Consider the following 25,934-nt stretch of genomic DNA (forward strand, 5'->3'; position numbering starts at 1 on the left):
GGGCCTTTGTGTTGCCGTGCCTTTGTTTGTGTCGTTTTTACTCATTTGTCTTTCTCTACATGTTGATGTCACTTCTTCAGTGAGTTCATCAAAGGCTTTCCTCAGAAGAGCCTCCTCTCCTTCCTCGCAAACAAAACACTTCTCTGCCTCTCGTCACCTGCTGTTCTCACACCCTGTTACAGGGAGTTAGTGCCTCCCAGTGGACACATGCTGAATCACACTCTGAGGTCTGAATGCAGTGTTTCACTCAGGCCTTCATTTCTGCCTGTTGTAGTTCGTGTGTAGACTGTTATTATTCCTCCTCTTGGTACTCCTACCATAATTCTTATGTTGCTTCTTAAATTACGATTACACTGACTGCTAGTAATGGCAGCAGTAGGTTACAAAACTAATACTACCACAATTTTTACCACGACACTGCTATGCCTACCAGTATTAGCACTGCTGCTTGAGCTGCTACAGTACATCTACCACTAATAGTATGGCTACGTCTACTGCCATTAGAAGCACTAGCACTGGTACTGGTACAACAAATACTATAGCTTCTACAACTGTATTACTACAATTTCTTTGGTACTGCTACATCTTTACACTGCTGTGCTGACTTGTATTATTAGTGCTGTGGCTATAGTGCTACTTCAGTGCATCTACTGCCAGTAGTACGGCCACTTCTACTGTCACCAGAAGCACTAGTGGTACAAGCACTAGCACTGGTACTACTACAACAAATACTAGAGCTATGACAACTTTACCACTACTATTTCTGTTGGTACTACTCTTTACACTGCTTTGCCCACTTATATTACTAGTGCTGCTGCTAATAATACTTTAGTATATCTACTACCAGTGGTAGGCTGCTTCCACTGCCATTAGCAGTACCAATAGTAAAAACATAAACAGTGATACAACTACAACAAATACTATAGTTACTATAGCTGTACTACTATAATTTCTATTTGTACTGCTACATCTTTGCACTGCCATGGTTACTTGTATTATTAGTCCTGCAGCTAGTGCTACTTCAGTACATCTAGTACAGCCATTTCTGCTGCCACTAGACGCACTAATAGTACAAGCACAAACTCTGGTGCTATACCACAAATACTATAGCTAGTACAACTTTACCACTACAACTTCTATTGGTACTGCTACATCTCTACACTGCTATGCCTACGTGAATTATTAGTGCTGCTGCTAGTGCTACTACAGTACATCTGCTGCCAGGAGTACAGCTACTTCTACTGCCACCAGACGCACTAGTAGTACAAGCACAAGCACTGGTGCCATACAACAAATACTAGTTGATACAATTTTACCACTACAACCTCTATGGGTATTGCTACAACTTTGCCTACTTATATTATTAGTGCTGCTGCTAGTACTACTACCAGTGGTAGGCTGTTCCCACTGCCATTAGCAGTACTAAAAGTAAAAACACTAGCAGTGATACTACTACAACAAAAACTGTAGTTACTACAGTTCTGCTACTACAATTTCTGTTGGTACTGCTACATCTTTACACTGCTATGTCTACTTGTATTATTAGTCCTGTGGCTACAGGGCAAGCTATTGTGCAAGCACTAGCACTGGTACTGCTACAGCAAGTACTATAGTTTCTACAACTCTGCTACTACAACTTTTATCAGCCATCTGCTATGTCAACTAGTAGTGATAGTGCACCTACATCTACCAGTAGTATGACTACTTCTACTGCCACTAGCAGCACTAATAGTACTAGCACTAGCAGTAGTGGCAGTACAACTGATAATATTACTACAACTACTGCTGTAGTACTATTGGTACTACTACTGTGCAAATGCTTCTAGCAGTATTACTAGTACTTATAGGCTACTACCACTGCCACCAAGTTGTACCTCTTGTACAAACACTGACGCTAGTACTACTACTATTACACTGCTGCTACCACTAGTACTTCCATAATTATTACCCATACTGCACTGTACTGTAGTTACTATATAGGCTATTACTACTGATCCTACAGATACTACTGCCCCTATTTTTTAGCGGTACTACTATTTGTTCTGCTTCTACTCTTGGTGCTAGTAATACAAGTCTGCAACTCAGACTAATATTACAACTGTAATTAATGCTGCTATTGCAACAAGTAGTATCTCTAGTGTAGTACAAGTACAGGTACTACTACAACAGCTACTGCTGCAAAATGTGATCCTGGAACAATAGTACATGAAGGTGTGATAACTGCTGTGTTCACGTGATTACTGCTGTAGCGTGTGGTGAGCGTGGTTTTGAATATTGGGCTGCTGTTGACTTTAAACACTGAGCATGAATCACTAGTTCTGGATCAGCTGTTCAGCTCTGTGTGTATCTATGAAAACACCACTGTGTTTGTTCAAGGAAGGGACGGTTTCATGTCAAAGAGGGTGGCAGGAGCCCACTGGTCAGGAATGTTTAATGTGGCAATGTGGCCGGTTCTGGTTTTCAGATCTGCAGATGAAAAGTGCTCTCAGGGATCAGGAAGAAAGACCAGAGGGTTGATTGTTCAAATCTGAAGACCATGAGTAACCTTTATTTTTTTAGCTCTAAAAAACCTCGAAAACAGAAACGAGAGTAAATGTGATGATGTATCTGTCGTAGATGTTTTCTCAGGTAAATCTCTCAGCTGCTTGAAGACAAATATGAACAGAACAGTCCTGTTGTCACTGAATTCAAGTGTGTGTTCAAGCAAAATATGTACTGTAAAACAGCAGCACCTCAGGGGTAAAGGCTCCCATTGTGTACATTCACAAAGAAATGTCATATTTACAGTAATTGCCTCAAATACGGAAGACTATCTTTTGCATTTTGCTATTGTTTTAAGATAAGATAACCGTTTATTCATCCCACGGCGGGGAAATTTTCAACATTACAGTGGTGATTGATTGTCCATAGATTTAGTAGGTGTGGTCTGCTGGGAGCAGTGTTAGTTGTATGGTCTGACAGCAGCAGGAAGGACCTGTGGTATCTCTCCTTCAAACACAGCGGGTAAAGCAGCCTGTCACTGAAGGAGCTGCCCAGTGCTGTCAAAGTGTCCTGCATGGGGTGGGACATGTTGTCCATAAGGAATGATAGTTTGGCTTCCCAGGACAGAGCTCCTTTTCTTTATCAGTTGTTCATTGACATTCAATATCTTTTCACACATGCTTCATATCAGCTTGTTAACATGTGGTGGTGTTTTTATGAACCAAAGAAAAGTTTATGAGAGACTTCTTTTCATCTTAATGTGTGCATAGATGGCCCTTTTTTGCATGCTTAGTATGTATTTTCTGCCAATTTATACCTAATAAAATCAAAAATATTTGCAGCAATGCATGTTTACTCTAAAATTAGTCGTGAAGTTTAGAAGTAAGACTGAAAATGAAACTTTTTTTTTTTTTTTGTCTTTTAGGTCACCAACACTACAAATTTCTTACTGACCTGTAAGAGAGTTTTTACACATAGCAGTTTTCAATTAATAGGGTCTGAATCCTCTGTAACTAAGCAAGTAATAGCACTGGAGGCCAGTGATACCTAACTAAAATTTCAACAAGCCAATCTGTAAACACTCAACAATTAATTAGGACAAACAATCAAACAGACCAGTATGAAGTAAGAAATTATGACCTTTTTTTTTGTCATCAAGATGAATGCGACAGTAAAGCTTTCCAGTCATATTGCCCACCCTTATTTAAAAGCATATATCCTGTTTAGTGGATTTTAGCCATCAAACCTGACACTGAGCGTGAATTCTAATTCAAAAGGTGCATTTTTGTAAATGTTTTGCATTTGTGTTGTCAGACTCTTGCAGATCGAAGGCCGCCAGCAGCCGCTGACCACTGAGCTTCTAAATCTTCAGGAGAAGAAGAAACAGGCCGAACAAGAGCTAAAGAGGAACTCCAGTCTTCAGACGTCCACTGTAAGTGACCACATGATATCTTACACACAGGTGACAGTGGGTTAAATAAACTAAGAAGAATATCACTGTGTCAAAAAGTAAGAGGAAGAGGACATGTTACTGAGATACGCTGAAATATGATGATATATAATAAATATGACCGATGTTAAACATTTATTAGGTGGCTCATATATCTTATTTTATAGAGCAGTTTTCACAAGGTTAAACAATGATGCAAGTAAAATTATAACATTGGAGAGTAAAACATCAGAAAATAAACACAATGAAAAACGTGTGCAGCAAAAAGTATAATAACGATACAAATTGCATATAAATGGTTATCTAAAAAAGCTTTTTTAGAAATAAGAATAGGTTTTCAAAAGGGAAAATAGATATTTGTTACTATCTTCTACTACTGACTTTTGAGTCACAGATAAACATTTTCTGTGTTCATATTTACACAGATGAGCTGATTATCACAATAATATCATCATGTTTAGAGTCACTACGAAAATCAGAAACCAGATATGGAAAGTGTGACTGAATAATTTGAACTCCAGGACCACAGCTTTCAACAGCAACTAATCGTCTTTATTTGTTTAAGTAAACCAATGAGATCGCTGTATTTCCTTTTTTTGTCCTCCTCAGTTTCAGCTGTGTGCATTTCGAGAGCTTCAGGCCTCCATCACCGAGCGTTTGCTCCAATCAGAGAGGTTGGTGTTCCAAGAAGAGGCACTGATCACACTCCGTAACCTGCTGACCCAAGACCTGCACCGGTACCAGGAAGAGACGCAGAGACTCACCTGTTTCACACAGAAGATATTAAAACAGTCCAACAGGTACCTGACTCCACATCCTGTCTGACAAAATAACTGAGTATAACTGATTTAGTTTAACTTTGATTAAATTTACATAATTAAAAAACCTGTTTTACGTGTGTTAAATATAAATAAGATGTAATTCAGACGAGAAAACACATGTAAAAGAAAGAGTCTGAGTTTCATTTTGCTGACTGCAGTGTTCAGGTCAGTCAGTTGTTCCCATCTAAAGGTATTTAAACATTTCGCTTTATGTTTCTCTTTCAGAGGGGAAGCGTTCACCAGCAGACAGAGTGACCACAGCATGCAGGGAAAGAACGAGACAGAAACAGAAAACAACATGGTACAGTTCAACTCAGCCTTTACACTTACAGCACCCACAGCTCCTCTCTGATCTGTTGTCTCACTTCCTTTACGTTGGTTTGTTCTACTTCCCTGTTTCAGTCAAACCTCTAAAAAACAATGCTTAACAATATTTATTGTTTGTTAGTTGGTGAGTTTTTGGGGCATTAGAAACCAAACTAACAGCACACCTGACCCGAGGTGCCAGGGTCCAGCTAAAGTCATACCACATCCAGACATTTTTAAAATGCACAAAACACACATCGAGCTGATTGGTCCCACTCTGCAGTAGATGATCTCATGCTGTGAGTGTGATAAAGGTTTTTGTGCACAACCTTTTCTGTAATATGTCTCACAGCAGGTACTGACATTTCATCCTCTTTTCCTGTGAATGTTATCCACACAGATGAATCCATATCTCACTCCTGACATGGCAGATCTCTACAAACACAGCTCTTTTAGAGGACAATGTTACAGAGAAATCTGTGTATCCGCTGTTCCATATGTACAACGTCTTTCTCAGCATTTTCTGACAGTCATAATGACATCTAACAAGTAGAGATCTGGGTCGTGCACTGGTGCAAAGACAAGGCTGTAGCGCCCTGTGGCCTGTTCAAGTAACTCTGCAAGATAAATATTGAGGTTCAGGCCCTCTATCCCTTCAAGAGGTCCCTTATGAGGATATTACTTGTGTCCTCCGAAGCTGTCACACTTTCCTTCCACAGATTTGACACAGTCAGTGAGTTGTTTGGCTTCTTTTCTGAATTAAGGTAGCAGTGTCTAAAGTTTCACATATTCACATGTGTTTCACTATGGGTCTCGACGTTCAGCATTTCCAACAAAATTTGTCCTTCCCTCTTTATGAAATGATGTCTGAGCAATAAAAAAAGGAAGTTTTAGAGGCATTAGATACAGTTTTTCTGCCATGTTTTGGAATTTTTACAAACAGTCAACTTAAATCTTCATGGCTTGCAAGTATCCCCAACCAAAAGTCTGTAATTGATATGTTATTTGTTCTTAGAAATAATAATTAGTTGCAGCTTTAGATCGTTTTACGCTCCACAAGGAAAAAACATGATAGCATCACAACCAATCAGAGGCTCAGAGGGAAGTTTGAAATCTAAAATATCTTTAACATTAACACTACGTACTGTAAATTAATAAATTAAAGAAACTTAGTTATTAAAAGAACATTAAATTTTCATTATCTAAACCAGTTCTTTTCAACTTTCTTGGGTTATAACCATTTATAAAGAAGCAAATATCTGGTGGCAGGTGCTCCTCACATTGTAAGATGTAAAACTAAACATAATATTACAAGTAACTAAGAATACTTTAAGTGTAACATTTTACAGAATCCGCTGCAAGAAAAGATAATGTTGGTTTTGACTTTAACAGAAACTGAAATATTTAGTTCAACAAGGTGAAGTTCAGTGTCTGGTGGAGAAAAGTGAAACAACAAAGCAAAGATAAAGCGTGAAGATAAACCTCAGTGCAGTTTTGTTGAGGCAGAACAGTGTCACTGTATCTTTGTCTACGTGTGTGTGTGTGTGTGTGTGTGTGTGTGTGTGTGTGTGTGTGTGTGTGTGTGTCTGGCATTGGTCCAGCTGTTGTCAGTCTTTCTCAGACAGTCGGAGTGGAGACAGAGGAAACATCTGCCTGCTCATCTGGCTCTGTCTGTCACACACACACAGATGCAGACCCACACACACACACACACACACACACACACACAGAGCATCAATTTCCTAAAAAAAAATAAATAAACAAAAAAAAACAACAACCCATAATAGACTGACACAGTTGTGACAGGAAACGATGAAGGAAGAAACCTGGTTTGGAGTCTTATTATAACAGGAAACCTGTCAAAGTGTCACCACAGTTTAACTTGTGAAGCTTAAACACAAACAGCAGACAGGCCGGCTGCCAACATGCCGCATCTCCCGCACAGAAATACAACATGAATCAGGCTCGTCCTTTTTTAGTTTTCACAGGTTTCCATTGAAAAATACCAGATTTTTATAGCAGGACGTAAAAGTGAAACTGCACCAAAAATCGATCATGTGAGTGACTGGAGTAGATTTTTTAGTTTACTTCTTCATATTTAACAGCTGAATTCATACAGTATCAGTCACGATCAATTTCAATGGATCACAATGGACAATAAAAAATCAACAAATTTCTTATGTTATGGTTTCAGAATGATGAAGACAGTTTGATAACAATTAGAAACTAAATCAGATGTATTCCCATGGCAACTGTCATGTTTTCCCAGATGATGTACAGACTTTTAGGCATTTTAATATCTCAAATGGCCTGAAAAATGGTGCATATAGATGCCAAAAATAGGGTTGGGGAAAAATCTCCCCAGGATAGCACGCACCCGAACCCCCCACTAAGTTTATGCCGAGCCCCGAATGTTTACAACATCTGGCTCTGACCCTGGTGGCAAAGCCTTTCAAAGCTGAGTGTCTATTGATCAAAGGTTTTGTTCAGCCAAGGTTAGAGATGGTTCACTTTCAAGGCTAGAATAAAAAATGTTTGCTGCTAGTAGGAGATGGGATGCAAACAATGGTCTCTGCTGTCAAAGTCAACTTACACTGAAGGCACATTACACATCGAATCCCCTGCAACCATTGCTGTCTGTGTAAGCCCACACACTACTGGCGTATTGACACACCTTTAAAGCTCTAAAGTCAGACTCTGCTGTCATTTTGTTTTGATTTGGTGTTCAGAAACATGCTGATTGTGTGGCGCCTGGTGGTGACATACGAAGGCAATGTCCTTGCCTCAGTAGCCATGGGTTCAATTTCAGCCTGCAGCCCTTTCACACTTAGACTGTCCTCTCTAATAGAGGCAAAAAGCTAAAACAAATGTTTAGATTAAACATATTAATCATGATTACATTCAGTATTATTTAGGCCAAACTGTCAAAAATAAAGAGTTTGACAATTATACACCTGTCACCTAGTCACTGATTCAATGTCCTGGCAGCTGAAGTCACTTGTAAAGTGGATTTAAATAGAAATAGGTCAACTCAGTGCAAAACTGGATTTCACAGATGACAGAATTTAAAGAATTTGACTTGTGGCAGTTTATAACTCTGACACCCCCAAAAAGCTAGCTCATAAAGCAAAATGACCTCATGTTGTTTCTGCTTTAAGTGTCAGGGGACAGGGAGGGTGAGGGGAACTCTGACCCTCGACACCTTCAGCCCGCGGTCTCACGCTTCGCCCTGTTAATCTAGACGAGCCTCTCAGCCCCAAGAGAGGCTCAGTAACCTTTTTACCAGATTGATTGAGGTTAATCCGTCAGAAAATGAGCCAGGATTTGTATAATCACACTTTATTTTGATTAGATATAAATTTAATAGATTTAGATCAGATTTGATAAAGAGGTTTTTGTAGAATCAGTGATCCATTCTGGATTTGAGACTTTTATAGCGCTCACAGACACTGTGCTGAACGTGAGCTTGGTATGTCTGGTGTTCTCTGTTATATAGTCTAAGTGAAACCATCAACATGTCAAACTGCATTGTGCAAAAGTTATTATTATAGTAGCATATTAAGAGCTTAGGTAATAACTCAGGTAACGTCTGTTTATGGATTTTTGAGAGGAGCAGCTGGACGAGCTAAACTGTCAGCATTCCCCCGTCTTAGTAACTATCAAAAAATCACAAAAATAATTAAAAAAAATGCTCTATAAAGGTTTGACACAGGTGCACTTAGTCATCAGATAAGGACATCTGGGCTGCAGTTTGATGCTCATGGGGAAATATTTAGAGAAAATGTGTTTTACAAAGATCAGTGTGGGTGAGAAGTGCTGATGATTTTTGTTGTATTATATTCTAATTTTGTTTCATTGTATAGAGACACTAGAGAGTAGGACAGATGCAGGACGATGTTATTAAGTGCGAGAAGAAGTCAGCACACTATTTTTGTGCATTTCTCCTCAGTTTAATATACTGGTTAATATTTATGATATAGGAATAATTGTGAGTGGCACAGGGCCGCAGTGGTTAGCATTGTCGCCTCACAGCCTGGGGTGGGGGAGCGCCTCTGTGTACAGATTGCATGTTCTCCCCGTGTCAGTGTGGGTTTTCTCCAGGTACTCCAGCTTCCTCCCACAGTCCAAAGACATGCAGGTTAATTGGTGACTCTAAATTGTCCGTAGGTGTGAATGTGAGCGTGAATGGTTGTCTGTCTCTATGTGTCAGCCCTGTGATAGTCTGGTGACCTGTCCAGGGTGTACCCTGCCTCTCGCCCGATGTCAGCTGGGATAGGCTCCAGCCCCCCATGACCCCAAACAGGTGGTTACGGAAAGTGAATGAATGAATAGAATTAATTGTTTCAGAAAGTGTTGAACTATTATACTTTTGTACCCACTGATAGATTACTGAACGGGCCTACTGGGCACAGGCCAGGCCATGAATGCTGAAAAAAAGTGCAGTGTTGCTCTACAATATACAGGACGTGGGGACCTTCAGTAAGCTGCTTTTAGTTTTCCATATTTAACATATCACTAATCTTTGACAGGCTTTCCCCACGATCATACATCTGAGCTCATTTTTGTCATTCCCACGTGAAATAAAGAAACATCCAGGATTAGTTGGAGCAGATTTCAGCCTGATTTGTAACAAATATTCCTGCTGAAGGGATAATTGATGGCTAAGCAAAGTGTAAAAATGGGCTGGCTTTAAGGACCGAGCGCCGGTTGGTTAATAATTTCTGTTATTTACTGCCATGGAGAGGGGAGGAGGAGTGTGTGTGTGTGTGTGTGTGTGGGGGGGGGGGGCAACAACAACAACAACACAGGAACATATTGCCAAGCAGATTGCCTCGGGCCAAACGTCGCTCGACGTTTTGCTCTCTGTGAGAGACGTACGTGTCCAACACAAGACTGCTGCCACTAATTGGTTATATATTTTATTTTTTATTACACTGTTGTTTCCTCTCTCTCTCTCTGCTGCAGTGACAGTTTTGCTTTTGTGTGTGCAGCGTTTAACTGCATCTGCTTGTTTGCATCTGCGTGTCACACCGACAACTTGGACAATGCTGTTTGATGTTGAGGTGATACGTGTGTCTCACAGTAATAACTCTGGCTGTGAGTTTAGACTGGGAGAGGTGTCTGTGTGGGGAGAAAGTGAAGAAGTGAGAAAAGTTGGAAGCGCTAAGAAGTGCTGAGGGTGAAAGTCATGTTTGTAAGATTCTTCTGATTCTTCTTCTGATCTGAAGACATGGACTGCAGCAGGAATGTTAATATGCACAGTAATTATCTTCTGTCACTGCGTAAAGTCTTCTTTTAAAATATTTTCCAAGACAAACTAGAAAACATCTCCTGGGCGGAGGACGCATCTGAATGGGGAGCACATGCATTAAAACAGACATAGGCCTATATAACTGATGTATTGAGTTCATAAAATATTTCTAGAAGTATATCAGACTCCAAAAAAATACCCAGGCCGTGGCCCCCCAGCCTCTCGTTTCCATTATCTGTGAAACAACTAAAAGCAAATAAGGAACTGAAGGAACAACCAGGAGAAAGTACAAAACAACCCTGAAAACAACCTGAAGACACTAAAAGAACAAATTAAAAAGCTACAAACAACCTAAAGAGGAAAGAAACCACTCTGAAGAAGCTGAATAACAACACAAAAAAACAGAAAACAACCATTAAGAACCATTAAAGGGCAAAACATTGTACGAATATGAATGCAAAACACCAGAAACCAACCACAAACAACCATGAAAAGGCAGAACGCTGTCCAAAGAAATGAGAAAACAACCTTAAGCAGTTAAAAAAAAAACAAATTAAAAAGCTACAAACAGTCTAAAAAGGGAATAATCCACTCTGAAGAAGCTGAATAATGACGCAAAAAGCCAGAAAACAACTACAAACAACCATGACAGGGCAGAACACTGTACGAGAAACTGGAAAACAACCAGAAGAGGCTAGAAAACAACCATGTGAAGCTATGATGCAAAACTACGAGGCTTGAAAATTCAGTTGTCTCCGACTAAGAATTTAAGTCTAGATAGACAACTAAGTCTTGCTTATCAACGATTGAGTCATGTGTTTTTTTTTCCCTCAGTGATCCGTATTCTCATTTGCAACAATGACTTCTATTTTTCCACACCAGACAAAAGAGCTGAAGCACCAAAATAAACTCTTTGTCTTGTTGACTTTCAATAAGAACCTATTTTATAATGGGATGTATACCATCTAGCGCTGTTTGTGGGAGCAGCACTGTCCATAGTCCTGAAATTAAGTAGACATAGAGAGACAGACACAACTCGTCACTTCATTTAGTTTCTTCCTTTTCTTAGCTGTTTTGAGAGCCGTAAGCTTCAAACAGCAGACTTTTACAGCTAATCCACCCTGATTAATACATTTATACCCAAATAGGCTATATATCATGAATTATTGGGAGCAACTATGCAATTATAAGTAAAATCGGACATTTAGCACTCCCGCATAACCCAAGTGGAATGATTATTTGTTTCATAACCACATTTTCCTGCCACTGTGAGTCAAATCCTTAGCTCCAATTGTGAAAAAGTCGACTATTCAGGGTCACTCTTTTAAAAAACTGCCTGAAAGAACTTGAGAATAACCAGTACATGCTAGAAAAACAACCTGTAGAAGGTAGAACACAGCTGGAAGAAGCTAAAACTAATCAGGAGAAGCTAGAAGACATTCAGAAGAAATTGAGAATCAGCCAGAAGACAACCAAAATAAACTAAAAAAAGAAGTTGGAGAACAACCAGAAGCAAGGAAATAAACAGAAGAAGCTAGAACGGAAAACATTTCGAAGTAGCTAGAAAACAAGCAGAAGCTAAACAACAACTATTGTAACCAGCTCACCTGTTTTCCCCTCTAAGGGCAGTGGCCTTGTAGGTAACCTGTGAGGGTGTGTGTGGAGGGAAGCAGCTCTCTCGGGGTGTTGGTGTGAAGACGGCAGGCAGCAAAGAGTGATGATAGTAGTAGAATTAAGTGTCTTAATGAGCTTGTGGCTACTCTTTAACCTCATGAGAAGACCATGCTTATTGTTCTGGGGTGAAGACAGCCATCCTTCCTTCTGCAGAGTTGTCCGCGAGAAGCTGGTTACCAGCTAATAACAAGCCAAGCTAAAATTAATGTTAGTAAGCCAGCGTGTTCCCAGCTATGGTTCAGATCTGGTAAGCTGTCAAAGAAGCTAGAAAACAATCAGGAGAAGCTGGAACATAAATAAGAGCTGTCACACAAGCGGAGGAAAGTAGAAAACATTTCAAACCAGCAACATTTTTCTCAGTTTCTCTCCTAAGATTTTATGTCATGAGGAAACACCCTTCCTTTTAGAGTTTTTGGAGTCACTGTGAACTGAATTTGACCTGACGACGTTTGTCTTCGTCATCCTCCTCAAAGCTGTGAGGTGGCCACAAACACAGGAATAATGAAATGTTTGGAAGTCTTTTAGCTAAAAACGGAGGAGGCAAGTTTGGTCCTGACAGATGATCAAATTTATTGTTCCCGACTTGAAAAGTTTCAACTGTTCGGTGTGCAGATGGCCAAGAGCTGAATCTCTGTGTGATCTCTGAGTAAACCAGCCTGTCCATCACAGAAATCCATGTAAACTCTTACAAACATTTCCAACACCTTCCACACCAAATTACATTTTTCTTAGTGTAATATCTGAGAGATGGAGCCACGGCAGCGACCCCACTGATTGTACATATCGGGATTAATTTACTGGTCAAAAAGAGTCATGGAGGAGCTTTGGCAAGTCTGAGAAAGTGACCCTGGTGATGTCATAGGGATGTCATCAGCGTCATCAGCAACTACAAAATTTAACTGAACTGTAGGTGTGGAAGTTTACCTGGTGGGGACAGTGTTGAGTTACATTATGGAAAATGCACAGAAGATAAAGTATGTGCTCATACTCCTCAACTAAATCAGAGCAGCACGTCATCATGTCGGGTCCTGAACTTATATTCTGGGGTAAAAAAGCCTGAGCACTTCTGCACCAGACATCAGTGAGGCATTCACTGTATTTCCCAGGATGCATTGCCGTCACATATCTGGGTCAGATGGTGTACAGCTCTACACCATATGTCTGTACTGTAGTGAGGCCACAGGGAATGGAGAACCAAAGTGTGTGTGTATGGACAGGACTTTGGGGAATATGGACCTGGTTTTCCTGAATGAAGCTCTGTCTGCCCATCTTTCTGTGTTTTGGTAGACATTCGTTTCTATGATATCATAAAATATAAGGTGCATTTCTTTCAACTAAATTCAGATTTCCTGTGTAGGTTTAAAAGGTTAGTAGAACAAAAAAAAAGAAAGAAGTCATTAACAGCTCAAATTAATGCAGACCATCTGAAAGGACAAGTTCAGGGTAGATGTACATGTGTACAAACCTATTAGTCCACATTTTAAGTCTGTGGACTCTGATGCCTAACTCCAGAGTGTCCATGTGTACAGAATATCTGAGGTGTAATCACATTTATACATTCAAGCGTACCTAATAGAATAAAGATTAAGTCAAGTCCTTAAGTACTTTGTACAAACACCTGTGCAATCCAACTGCTCTTATGCACTCTTCCTATTTATATTTACGAAAAAGTAATGCACCAGAATTCATATATAGCCCATGTAACCATGAAGGCTGTGATCATGAGACAATTGCGCAGTTGAGAGTAAAGACAGAGGGAGCATGAAGAGTGAAAGTCTGTATAAGGAGGCAGGTTAGGGTGGTGGATGGGTCAAACAAACACAGGACTTTCCCCAGCAGAACAGTGTTCCTGTCTTGTGGGCAACCAGGTGAACTTTAAGTTATTTTAAGGTACATCTTCATGTTATGTTAAGTATGTAACGTGACCACACCCAACCATGATTCTTATCCTAAACCTAAACTAGGTCACTTTACTTTTCTGAACCTAACCTATGTAACTTTACATGAAGTAAACAACATGACGACGCCCAGCCATGATTCTTAGCCTAAATCCAACCTACCTAACTTTACTTTCCTAAACCCAAGTTATGTATTTTACTTTTCTAAATCTACCCTATGTAACTTAACTTTCCAAACCTAAACCCCATAATTTTGTTTTACTAAACTTAACCTGCATAATTTAGCTTTAAGTACATAACTTTATGCTAACCTTTTGAGACCTGGAGCGACATCACTTTTCTTGTGCTGCTTTTAGATGTCTTGTATTAGTATTTAAGTATTTAAAAGTAGTATTTAAACCTTTAAACCTTTAATTTTCTTTTTTAGCTAGGGAAAAACTGTATTCATAATGATAATTATTGTTACATATTTAAAATTATGGTATGGCATTATTAACATTTTAAGCACTATTTTCAGGTCATTTCCTTTTTTTCTTTTTCTTTTTTTAAATTTTCTTGTTTAGAATTTTCTGTTTTTACCAACTTCTTGCTATTTTTTGGGGTTATTTCTTCTTTCATTGCTCATTGCCTTCTTTCAGTGTCTTTGAAAGAAATCAAGCCAATTTGCTGAGGTTTCAAAAGGTTGAATGCATCACTTGACCAACCACGATTCTTTTCTTAAACCTAACCTAATTGACGGAGGCGCTGATTCGTAAGATATCACACAGACTGTGAGCATATGTTGGTACAATGTAGTGCAAATCATTAAAACAGCCCTCAAATAACTCTTGAGGTCATAATGATGCTGCACAGTTTGTGTGTTTTATATTGAGAGGAATCTCTGGTATTTTCCTCATCTCCATATACACAGAGAATGACACACATGTTTAGGCATTTAAATCAGAATATAAGCTGCTGTAAAAAAACATGATGAATTATTTTCATCATATTTAATCATTTATTTAGAGTATATTATATTAATTAATCAATCTCCTGTGACTGTGTTTGCTGATCCAGTGATCCCATGTAAGCTTGACCTGAATGTTGAGAAACTCATCACAATAAATGTGCTTTACATAAGGACAGAAATACAAGAACACACACATTTCATCACCAGCGACTGTGTCCCTGTCTCTTCATATCATGAGGCTCAGAGAGGCCAAACGGAGTGCACTCAACTCACAGGGCAAAAATAATAACATTAAAAATCATCAGCTCAGAGCTAATCCCACCACGGCCTGTAAACATTTTAATACCGCGGTGATTAGCAGCGATCCTAAACCCCAGCCCTCTCAGTCCTCCCAGGCGCCGGCTCCTCTCCCACCCCAGCTTGGCTCACCGTCCCTGGAGGAGGCAGCCAGGCGAGACCCTGGATTAAGGCCACTCAATGCTTTGGACCCTCGAGCCCCGAAAGTTAAACCCCTGGACGTTCGCCACTTAATTTCTCTAAGTGACATCGGCTTCGTTGTTATGATTTCAATTAAAGTTGGATTTAATCAAGTGGCTTTTTGGCAAAAAAAAATGTTGCCATGTTCTCTTTCTTCCTTTTTTTTTTTACTGTGTTTTTTTTCCAATTTTAAATTCTGTTTATATATTTATCTATCCTTTTATTTTATTTCTGTGTGAAAGTGGGATGTTGTGTTTCAGGGGGAGGGGGGATGATTTTTCAGATGAGCGAGCAGATGTTGCACTTCCTCAAGAGGGATTTATGTCAGAATAGGAACACACACACACCACACACACTGGGCTTCATGTCATTATGCATGCGTTTCAACAATCAACAACATCGACATACTAAAGACGGGAGAGAAAAGCGCACCATTAACATACTGCTTTTAAAGTTGAAATCTAAGTGATGGAACAATGTCTTTGAATCTGATGTTGGAGATTAACCAAGTGTTAATGTAAACTAACTGCTTTTTACATTTATAGGAAAATGTTTTGTTATGTTTGTAAGAGGAAGTAACAACGCGTCTTCCATTTTGCGGCTATGTCTGGATGATAGCCCCAGCTTTCCAAGAACTCCTGCACGATTTCATGTCCCATGTTTCAAGTGATTAATTTAACCCCAGCTACTACCTTTTCCTAACCCTAACCAAGTGCTTTTTGTGCCTAACCTTAACCAGACCTGCTTGTTATACCTTAAAACAGCCAGACGAATATTCTTGAAGCAGCTCACGAGGGTTTTTGCAAATCTAGGGTTACCATTTAGCCATGAGCCTCTTTTGCCACCACATCCTTACATGATCTGGTACGACCAGTAGCTAACAGTGGCTACTGTTGTATTTAGATAGATATGGCTGCGTAGCTGCCTCGTTTGCTGGCTGGTAACTGCTCTCTTATTTGTGCTTTTTATGCTATGTTTTAGCATGTCACAGATTAACAGCTAAGTGGTTTTATCACCTAAGTAAAACAGGAAGTAAACACATTGTGCCTCAACACCTTGTGGTACATGGCTGTTTAAAGAGAAATGGATACAGCGTTGCCGGCAGGTCACAAAGCAGCCTCACTTATAAGTTTGCATCATTGCCTACAATGTTCTAATGCACCCAGAAATACTGAAGTGATAGCTACCATGGTCAGAATTTTCTGTCATATCACTCACCACTAACCTGCTACATGTGCTGCTCAAACTCGTGGCTAACATTGTTTTGGGGATCTGTTATTGTCTTCACCTCTTTCAGCATTCACCCGATTCCACTTCGTCCCAGTCACCAATTAGTCCTCACCAAACCACCAGTGAAGAAGAGGCAAAGCAGGCCTGGAGTGCCAATCATAAGAAACCAGCTGCAGGTCTGTCCCGTGGTACAAACCTGCGCCGAGCCGGCAGTGTCAAAGACTTGATCAATAAGTTCTCTGGTTCGGATGCCCCACAGAGCCCCACCTCTGGAGCAGGGAAAGTCGCAAAGTCTCCTTCTGCAGAGGCTCTTGAGTCTCCAAAGTCTAGGTCGAGTCCATCCACACCAATTAGTGTCAGACAAGATGAGGGTCCAGTTCCCAGCATCACTGTGACGCCTCCATTCAGGGAGACCAGTCAGAATGTGGCTCGATCAGCTCAGAGAAGCACCAGTACTAGTCAGATCACGGCGAGAATTGATTGTCCAGTAGGAAGCAGCGCTGAGAAGACTGACTCAGAAGCAAAGAACAAAACGCAAACCCCAGTCTCTGGTAGAGACTCGGTGGCTGACTCCGGCATGGGATCGGTAAGCAAACAAACAAACAAACTCCTGACCAGCCATTTTGGTGCCCTTGCATGAAACGAAAAGCTCTGCATCTTCTCTGCGTGAAGACGACACAACAGCATGGTGCTGCAGGTTTTTGAAATGCATCCTCTTGCATGATGAAAGCACTGATTAATCCGCATGACGGCTAGAAAGCATAAAACCATGGCAAGATTCTGAAGCATCTTCAAGCGTACTAATCAAAATGGCAGAACTCACTCACAGATTTAACTCTAACCTCTCTTTGATTCTTTCGCTGTAAATGAGCTTCATGTGTTGCCATTTTTGTCTTTGGCCTAAAATGATACCAACAAGCTTCATGCCATGGCTGTGTTGATTTTTACTGCATGATTGCAGTAACTGGGACAAATGACAGTGATTGGGGCAAACATTTGTGTATTTTTGAATTATGTTGAGTTTCTGTCTGATAATTTGCTTGGTGAGAACCATGAGTGCAGCAACTTATTGTGCATATTATCTACAGTATGTTCAAAGATGGGGCAAAGTCATTGTTTTGCAAGTCACAAGAAAGTCATAGCCAAAAATCTTGGTTGTGAAGTCCAAAGTCGATTCCCAAGTCAAGCCCAACTTCTAAACTTTGTGTTTCAAGTCTGCTCTGCCAAACACAACTTTCCCTACTGATCATGAATTGTGATTGGCTGTTGAATTGAACTGATACTTGTTTTCAGAGAATTAAATCCAATCTTGCAGACTTTTTCAACCTTTAATATTTGGGTTTGGGGAGGATATCAGTATCGATCACTCTTAGTCAAAAGCCTTAAATCTAAGTGAAGTCATAAGTCCTTGGTGTAGAAGTCAAGTCTTTTTATATTTAATCATTAGGTTCATGACTTGACTCTGAGTCATGTGATTCAAGTCCACACCTCCTTCAAAATCAACTTCTCTCCCACTGTTTACTCCCAAATGTTTTAAGCGAGGCTTCCTTCATTACGATCATACCAAAGGTTCATAAAGTCACAAAGTGGGAGGGACTATTTCGGACACTTCTAGTTCCAGAAGTAAAAGTTTCATTCATTTTTCCTGTAGACAGTGTTAAGTGATTCACAGGTGGAACATGTCTACAGTTTGTATCAACATGAAACTCTTCATTACAATAAAGATGAAGAAATATGTAAGAGATTTGTGGCACTTGCAGAGTTCTTCTGCTCCATAGTGCCCAGACAAGTTGACTTCAGCTTCAAAGAAACCCCATTTAGCATCTTGATGAAGGCCTGAGCCGGAAATATTTGGGGATAAATTGCAGAAAGCTAGTGCACGTTGATGTTGACTTATTTCCATAGAAGTTTAATACAGTTGTGTCAATTAATAGGTATCTTTTTTGTCCATCTGAAAACTTTTTTTGTGAACTTAAAAACCCCTAGAACTTTCCCCTTCATGCCATGTTTTTTTCTTTGTGTCATATATTCATATCAGCTTTTGCTCAGTGAATTCATCCATACCACATCTATATTTGTTCCCCCGGGTTGATTGGTGAGTACTTGCCCTCCAGCAGAGGTACATATATAAGTCAGGTTTATTTCATCCCTCCTTCCCCACCTTCTGCCCATCTTCTCCAGGAGTCTGAATTTGATTCAAACAAGCAGCCCGACAGCCCGTCTGAGGATGAGCCCACCACACCCCGAGCCGTGCCACCCACCCAGAACCCGAAATATCAGCTGTTCCTCAACAAGGAGCCCAAAACTAACGGGTTGAGCGGCAGGGATGCAGATGGCCCAGGAGGCGGCGGGACGGTGGGGGAGAACGGCCCCAGGCTGGCGCGATGGGAGACCAACCGGCTGGGGCTGAACCACTTTAAAGGTTCCCTGGAGTCCCTGGCCTCACGGGACTGGGACACTACGTCTGACAGGGTGAGTTAGGCGAACTGTGGATATTAGAGACAGTTTTGATGATGATCAGATATCTGTCATATCTGTGATTCAGAAACACAGGACCTGTTATTAAACAGTGCCATCTCCTGGACAAAACGTAGCTTTTGGGTCTCTTATTGGCCATGCACTGCAAAAATCCCCATCTTGTATTATCATTACTGAAACCTTAAAGTATTATTGTCTTAAACAAGTGAAAAAATCTGCAGGATCAATGAAATGTAAAGTGGTATTTTCATGTATTCTCTCTTATTCTGTCTTGTTTCAAGATGCTGCTCATAGAAAAGTCTTGAAACAAGTTGATTTCTCACTAAACTAGAAGAAGTATTTTTTAAAATTAGACTTTAATGACCCAATAATAAAACCAGAGTTAGTTAGTAAAGTGGGGATGTTTGGTGTGGTTATTACAAACTTGATTAATACCAGAGTTTCTCACTTTTGCCTGGTCTTGTTCGTTTTAGATCTCAAAATTCTCAAGATGCTCAACAATCAGCTTTAAAGGTTGCATACTGATTTTAGACATCTCTTATCCTGAATCTAATTAAATCCACCTTTTTTTTTTTTTTTTTTTTTAAAAAAAGACACTTTTAATTAAACATTGCGTAATGATGATTAACATACTCACACTGAAGAAGACTTTCTGTCGAAACGTCTGTGTTTCTGGTAACACCACCCAAGTTGGTTTATTAAATTTACCAAAAGGACATTTGTGAGTGCTGGCATCTTTTCTCTTTTTTTTCTTCTTTTTTTTAACATACAGAAATAGAAATCTACTCTCAAGTGAGTAACTAAATTGACTCACTTTGCAATGGACCTCTGGAACGGTCAAAAAATTTGAGTCAGAGAATCTTAGGGGTCTAGCAGGCACATGTATCTTGACTATGTCGGACAGATAAGTTGGGGCAAAGCCATTCAGTGATTTAAAAACCAATAAAGGAATTTTGAAATTAATTCTGTGACAGACAGGTAACCAATGTAATGATTTTAAAATTGGAGTCAGGTGGGCTATCTCTGTCTGATCCCAGAGAGACTGACCCAGTGTTCAAGTATTTCCAGCAAAATATGACAGATGATACATGTTTTATGCAGCCAATGTATAATAGAATTTTTCCTTTCCAGTTGTTGAACAACGCCATCGCCTGGACAAAACACAGATTTAAGGTTTCTTATTGGCCGCCCTGATTACTGTTTTCACAATACTCAATTACACCAGAGTTTCTCAACTTCTTCTGACTTTTTAACCTGTTTTAGATCCTAAAATTGTGAAGATGTCCAACAAAAAGAGAGTTGTCTTACGAAAGTATGAGAAACTCTGAATTATACAATGTTAAGAGTGCCTCAAATCAATCAAATCTAATGAATGTAAGCACGTTTAATGCAATATTAGGTCTGACTTGTGTAAATCATAATAAATAATACAAATATAAGTATTTCATTTGGTAATTTACCACATATAATCATATGTAATTAACAGCTGATCATAACATCATGATTCAGTCATCAGTGTAATAATTTTTTTTACCATTAGCCAGTAACATACATCCTGTTTTTGTAATAATCTATGTGAGCTCCACGCTCAAGCTTAATGTGCCTCTTCATCATGTGCTCACATGTTAAATAAAAACATTTTAAGTTGTTGATTTTTTTATTTTAATAACAGTTAGGAGACTAATGCAGTGTTAAATGTATGACATTATCAGGGTTGTTGTTCATGTTTGATTAAGGTTCCTACAGTCATGGAAAACCTGATAAGGCCATGGAATTTCACAGTCACATTTCCAGGCCTGAAAAAAACGTCATGGAATTAGTTAAACTTATTCAATGTTTTGGAAAACTCATGGAATATTGTTGTAGGTAATGACTTTGTTACAGTAATCTTCCTTGGATAGCCCATGCCTAACATAAAGACAAATGTATAGAGTTTGAATCAGATATGTTAGGAAAAAATGCCAGGCAAGTGAAATTAAAAATATATACATTATGGATCCTTGAAAAGTCATGAAGTAGTTTGGAAATTTTGTCCATGAAAATGTAGCAGTTTACAGCAGTGAAGTTAGAGCCCTCTGTCCTCACACTGATTGTTGGCTTTTGTATTTTCTGTCTGGCTTTCTTGTCTCTCACTCCATTTGTTGTTCTGTTGTTTGCCATCAAATCATTGCTATCTTGTTTGTTTGTTTGTACAGTGGGGTGTTGAGAGCCCTCCCAGAGTGTTCAACAGTCCATACACCACGACTTCCTCCATGGATTACAACCCCATGTACCGAATGTCTGAATTCAAGGTATGTTGTGGAAAAAAGGTTTCATGTTTCTGTATTTTATAAGATAACGTAGCTTTAGAGACACTCCTAAGATCACAGAATAATAATAAATTGATATTTAAGCAGGCAACACAATTTGGATGTAAACGAAATCCTTCAAATACTGAAAATTTCAGCTGAATCTAATGTTTTATCTAAAATTGACATTAATAGTATACTATGCAGGTTATTACTTTTACAACTGTTTCACACAACATTCAAGCTTGGTCTTCTGAGGCTGACTATGGCAGGATACTGACCCTCCTCTCTGCCCCTTCTCCTCTCCTCATCCCCAGGTAACAGGCGGACTGTCTCCTGCTACTTCAGAGATGAACCTGTACAGCTTCAACAGCCGCAGTACCAGTCCAGTGAGCATGCCCACGCCAACCCTCGCCTCTTCCCGCCCCCGATTCTCTGCCTACGACACTCTGAGGAGGAGGAACGAGGTCACCAACACTGTACGTTTGCTCACAAACGGATAACACACACTCTATCATTGTGTCCACATTTTAAGTTTTTTTTTGTTAAATGTGTAATTTTGTCACTACAGGTGGTACCCACCACCACCCACTACAGCATGCGCTCTGCCACTCTGGGAGCACCAAATAAGAAAGACTACATAGAGGAGTTGACCAAACAGATGGACGTCCTCCAGAAGGTAAGCCTCGCCACGTTCATTTTGGGATTCAAGCACATGTAGTTCTGCTGGAAACATATGGTTTGTTACCATAAGTAGCAGAATTCTTGAGCCAGAATGACTGCTAGTTGGTGCTGCAGTATAATATGTTGTGGTATTTAAACCTATGTAGTTTGCACCCATAGCTATTTTCATGGTGTGTGTGTGTGTGTGTGTGTGTGTGTGTGTGTGTGTGTGTGTGTGTGTGTGTGTGTGTGTGTGTTTTCCAGCGTAACCAGTTCCTGGAGGCAGAGAGTGTGGAGATGGAGAAGGAGAGGAACCAGATAAGGTCAGACATGATGTTATTTCTCTGTCTTTCTTATTCTCCTCTTTGCTTCCCCTTTGGTCTCATTTTCTTTTTTTGATGTAACTGTACCTGTGTAATGCTGCTTTCATGTCCTCTTTAGATGTTCCCATCTCCCAAGCGGAGAATTCTTTCCTCCAACTTCAGTGTGCTCATGAGCTTTTAAGCCAAAATGTGGAAAAAAAACATGGATACCACAAAGATGATGTGTTGTGTTCAATCATACAGAGCCTATAACTTCTCGTGAGTGAATATTCCTGTGTTTTTCACATGTTCATTTGGACAAATAAAAAAAAAACTTTATCAAACAAGATTTTAAGAAAATCGCCGACTTCCCGTGTTGTTGTTCCGGTTTGAGCGGGCGCAACTTCCGGTTACTCTGACACCACCTGAACGCCAGGTGGGTGTGGTTTTGCAGTCACGTGACAAACATGGCGCGCGAATTTCAGGTGTGGGAAGAGTTGGATGATCCTACAGGCAGCAGGTGTTCTCTGAAAATGAAACACAATGTTGGATATGATCCAAACAAAACAAAGGAAAGTGATTATGTTCCCACAACTTGACCGATTTGCCCGGTGTGGACACGATCGTCGTTACAAATGGCCGCCTCCTCCAGATCTAAGGTTACGGCGAGCCGATGAAAGCACACAACAGACTAGTGGATTATAACTACTTTGTTTGCGGTTGGGTCCCCGACTGAAACGACGACTCTTGTTTTTGGTCGGGTGTGTAAATGTGCTCGAGTATAACTGTCTTATATTTCAACTCTGTATGTGAAGGCACCGCTGCCAGGCTAACGTTGCTAGCTAACGCTACAAGCTAACGTTCGTAGCTAACGTTGCTAGGTAACATTACTAGCTAACGTTAGCTTACTTTAGCTACTGTTATTTACCTACTAGGTCTACAGTTTACAGAGGTCTTGTGATAAGAAGTTGGCATAACAGATTGTAATTGCATCCAACTCGAGGCCTGTTTTACACAACGCTTTCGAGGGATAGTTATGAGTCGTGTTGTATGAGGTCAGTATCCATAGTCTGTGTCGGCACGCCCCCCGTTTGGAGAAGCAGGCAGGAGTACCATCATGGAAGCTAAGCAATGTAACATTACTGCTGTGAACAGGGGGCAGCAGCAAATATGTATATTTTAGCCACCTAAAAGCAATATCAGTTTGTGTATCCAATATGTAGAATATTTTAACCTCTTCCCTCACGGTCACACAGCCCTTTCCAAGGCAAACTGAACCAGTATGCTCTCTTCTATGCACCAGACTCCATCGACAAAAACAATAATTTTAGCTGGTGAACACAGAAATCTGCTGACCTACTTCTGCCATGATCAGCTGGTTAGTTTGTGTTATTGTGCAATTTCTCCTGAATCTGAACTAACAATTTAAAGCACCAAAGTCACACAATAACCCAAACAAACTGAATAATAATAGAGGCAGCGGTAGATGAGCAACCCCTGTTTACAGCAGCATAAAATTACTGTTTTTGTCAAGGGAGTCTGGCTCTGAAGACATCATAGATGAGTTTTACTTTTGGGTCAGTTTCCTGTCGCAAAGGGCTGTTTGACACCAAGATTAGGAGGTCAAAATGTTCCCAATATGTGTAACAATGTCATAATAACACGGACACCTAGTATACATTTTTTAGTGTATAAATTATAAATATTACAAATAGAAATTGAATGTGTTGTAGCCCACTAGAGTGAAATAATCAGTTGCTTTTGCAGTTTACCAGATACATTTTGCTGCAGTAAAAATGACTGAAGGGAGATGAACAGACTGACTACTTTATTTTAATTGATAAAACTGTTGACAAAGCTGTCTTTCGGGGGCATACTTTGCAGTTGAAAAAGGGTAGTAAATTGCAATATTTGGCAATATATTTTATCACAATACTCAGCATATCGCAACAGGTTTAAAATCAAACTCATTTTGTATCGTGACGCATGTATTGTGATGATATGGTATCGTGGGGCCTCTGATGATTCCCACCCCTCGAGTACAACATTGATTTTTTTTTTTTTAGATGGACTGTTTTGTGGGCGGATAAAATGTGTTTTGCTGCCGCCCCACCCACAGCAGTGCATTGTTTCGTTTCTGTGGCGTTACTCCCGTCTTTACTGGCCCTCTCAAGTTAAAATTTGAATCATTTTACACCTGCAACCACACCCCTTAGGGATGTCATAGTGTTCTGACTCCACCCTCAGTACACTTCTGCTTCACTGATGTGAGGTAGCTAAACTCCTCTTGTTCTTTGGCTCTACTCCTCTCTGTCATCTCAGTGAAAACCTTGAGTTTGACACATCGCAGTCTGATAACTGTCTCCCTGTGAAGGTTTGAGATGCGCGGCCTGCTGGTGAACAACGAGGACCTGCTGAGGACCAACGCTCAGATGAACAACGAGATGAAGAGGATGAGAGAGCAGATGATAGAGATGGAGAGAGAGAACCAGGCGATGGGGGAGAGATGCAGAGAGATGGAGGTGTGAGCAGATAGATGGCTGGATGGAATGAGTAATACCACACTTATCCATGTGTTTGAATGCCTGACTCTTTTTTTTTTGCACCTTGCAGATTGAGGTGAAGGAAGCCCGGGACATGATGGTGGAGGCCAACACTCAGGAATACGCCTTCAATTTTCTCCAGCAGTCTCTCAAGAACAAGATCCAGGATGCTGAGGTACACATCGGAAACTAAACTCTGTTGCACTGATGAATTTACATAATAAACAAGCATGTGCTGCCTGGTTTTTGAAGATTACAGTCGATGCAGAAATATGACACATTTGAAAACTATGCACCACCAAAACATCCAGCTAAGAAAAACATATTTATATGGAAATCAACTACTGCACATATAAAACTCAGTGATAGTCTGTAGACAATTTACTGAACTCAGCAATAGGTCTGGTTTTATTAATCCGCATGAGAATGCAGTTATGAGCATGGTGTCCAAACCTCTTCCTTATTGGTGCGTTCAGGTGTTGAGAGTTGACATATGAGAGTTATCTGACAGTAAGACACACGCACATTATATGAGGAATCCGAGCTCTGAACTGTGTGTTTGTTTTTCAGGACAACCTGGAGAAGCAGACGCAGCACGCCCAGACTCTGTCTGAGAAGCTGTGGCTGGCAGAGAGACAGCTGGAGGAGCTGGAGGTGGACAGAGACACCAGAGACAAGAGGACATCTGAGATGAACGCAACCATCCTCAGACTGGAGACAGAGGTACAGAGAAATTTGACATGTACAGGGAACCTTCCCAAAAGTTATTAGCAGAAACAAACCAGATGTTTGTATGTACCTTTTAATGTGTTTCTGTGTGTCTCCAGCTCGGTGAAGCCGTGCAGGCGTCCACACAGGCTTCAGCAGAGCTGAATCTGCACCAGAAGCTGCGTGAAGACAGCCAGATGAGAGTGGAGGAGCTGGAGGAGTCTCTGCTGGAGAAGGAGCAGGAGCTGCAGAAAATGCAGCTCCTTGTCAACAGACTGCAGGGAGAGGTACGTTCATTTGTCCAACACTAATACATATTATCATTTCATACTAACATCAGCCAGTTAACATGCAGGTCATGTATTATAGCTAGGTTTTATGTTTTTGTATAAATGAAACAAAGTCAAAAGATAAA

General features: G+C 40.2%; 1 protein-coding gene across 3 annotated transcripts in view; it reads left to right on the plus strand.

Moving 5' to 3' along the window:
- The window catches only part of LOC125905885 (cingulin-like protein 1), a 54,195-nt gene that overhangs the window by 20,328 nt on the left and 7,933 nt on the right, over positions 1-25,934 (plus strand). The window contains exons 4-17 of one of the 3 annotated variants that reach the window (XM_049604167.1): positions 3,796-3,913; positions 4,541-4,731; positions 4,978-5,053; positions 16,605-17,123; positions 18,719-19,009; positions 20,147-20,188; positions 21,211-21,306; positions 21,621-21,782; positions 21,875-21,982; positions 22,231-22,289; positions 24,643-24,790; positions 24,882-24,986; positions 25,382-25,534; positions 25,639-25,806. In XM_049604167.1, the coding sequence (XP_049460124.1) occupies positions 3,796-3,913; positions 4,541-4,731; positions 4,978-5,053; positions 16,605-17,123; positions 18,719-19,009; positions 20,147-20,188; positions 21,211-21,306; positions 21,621-21,782; positions 21,875-21,982; positions 22,231-22,289; positions 24,643-24,790; positions 24,882-24,986; positions 25,382-25,534; positions 25,639-25,806 (2,236 nt within the window). The remainder of the gene's footprint in view (positions 1-3,795; positions 3,914-4,540; positions 4,732-4,977; positions 5,054-16,604; positions 17,124-18,718; positions 19,010-20,146; positions 20,189-21,210; positions 21,307-21,620; positions 21,783-21,874; positions 21,983-22,230; positions 22,290-24,642; positions 24,791-24,881; positions 24,987-25,381; positions 25,535-25,638; positions 25,807-25,934) is intronic. The other 2 variants (XM_049604168.1, XM_049604169.1) reach the window with 2 other exon arrangements.

The sequence above is a fragment of the Epinephelus fuscoguttatus genome, linkage group LG18 (assembly GCF_011397635.1).
Source record: "Epinephelus fuscoguttatus linkage group LG18, E.fuscoguttatus.final_Chr_v1".
NCBI lineage: Eukaryota > Metazoa > Chordata > Actinopteri > Perciformes > Serranidae > Epinephelus > Epinephelus fuscoguttatus.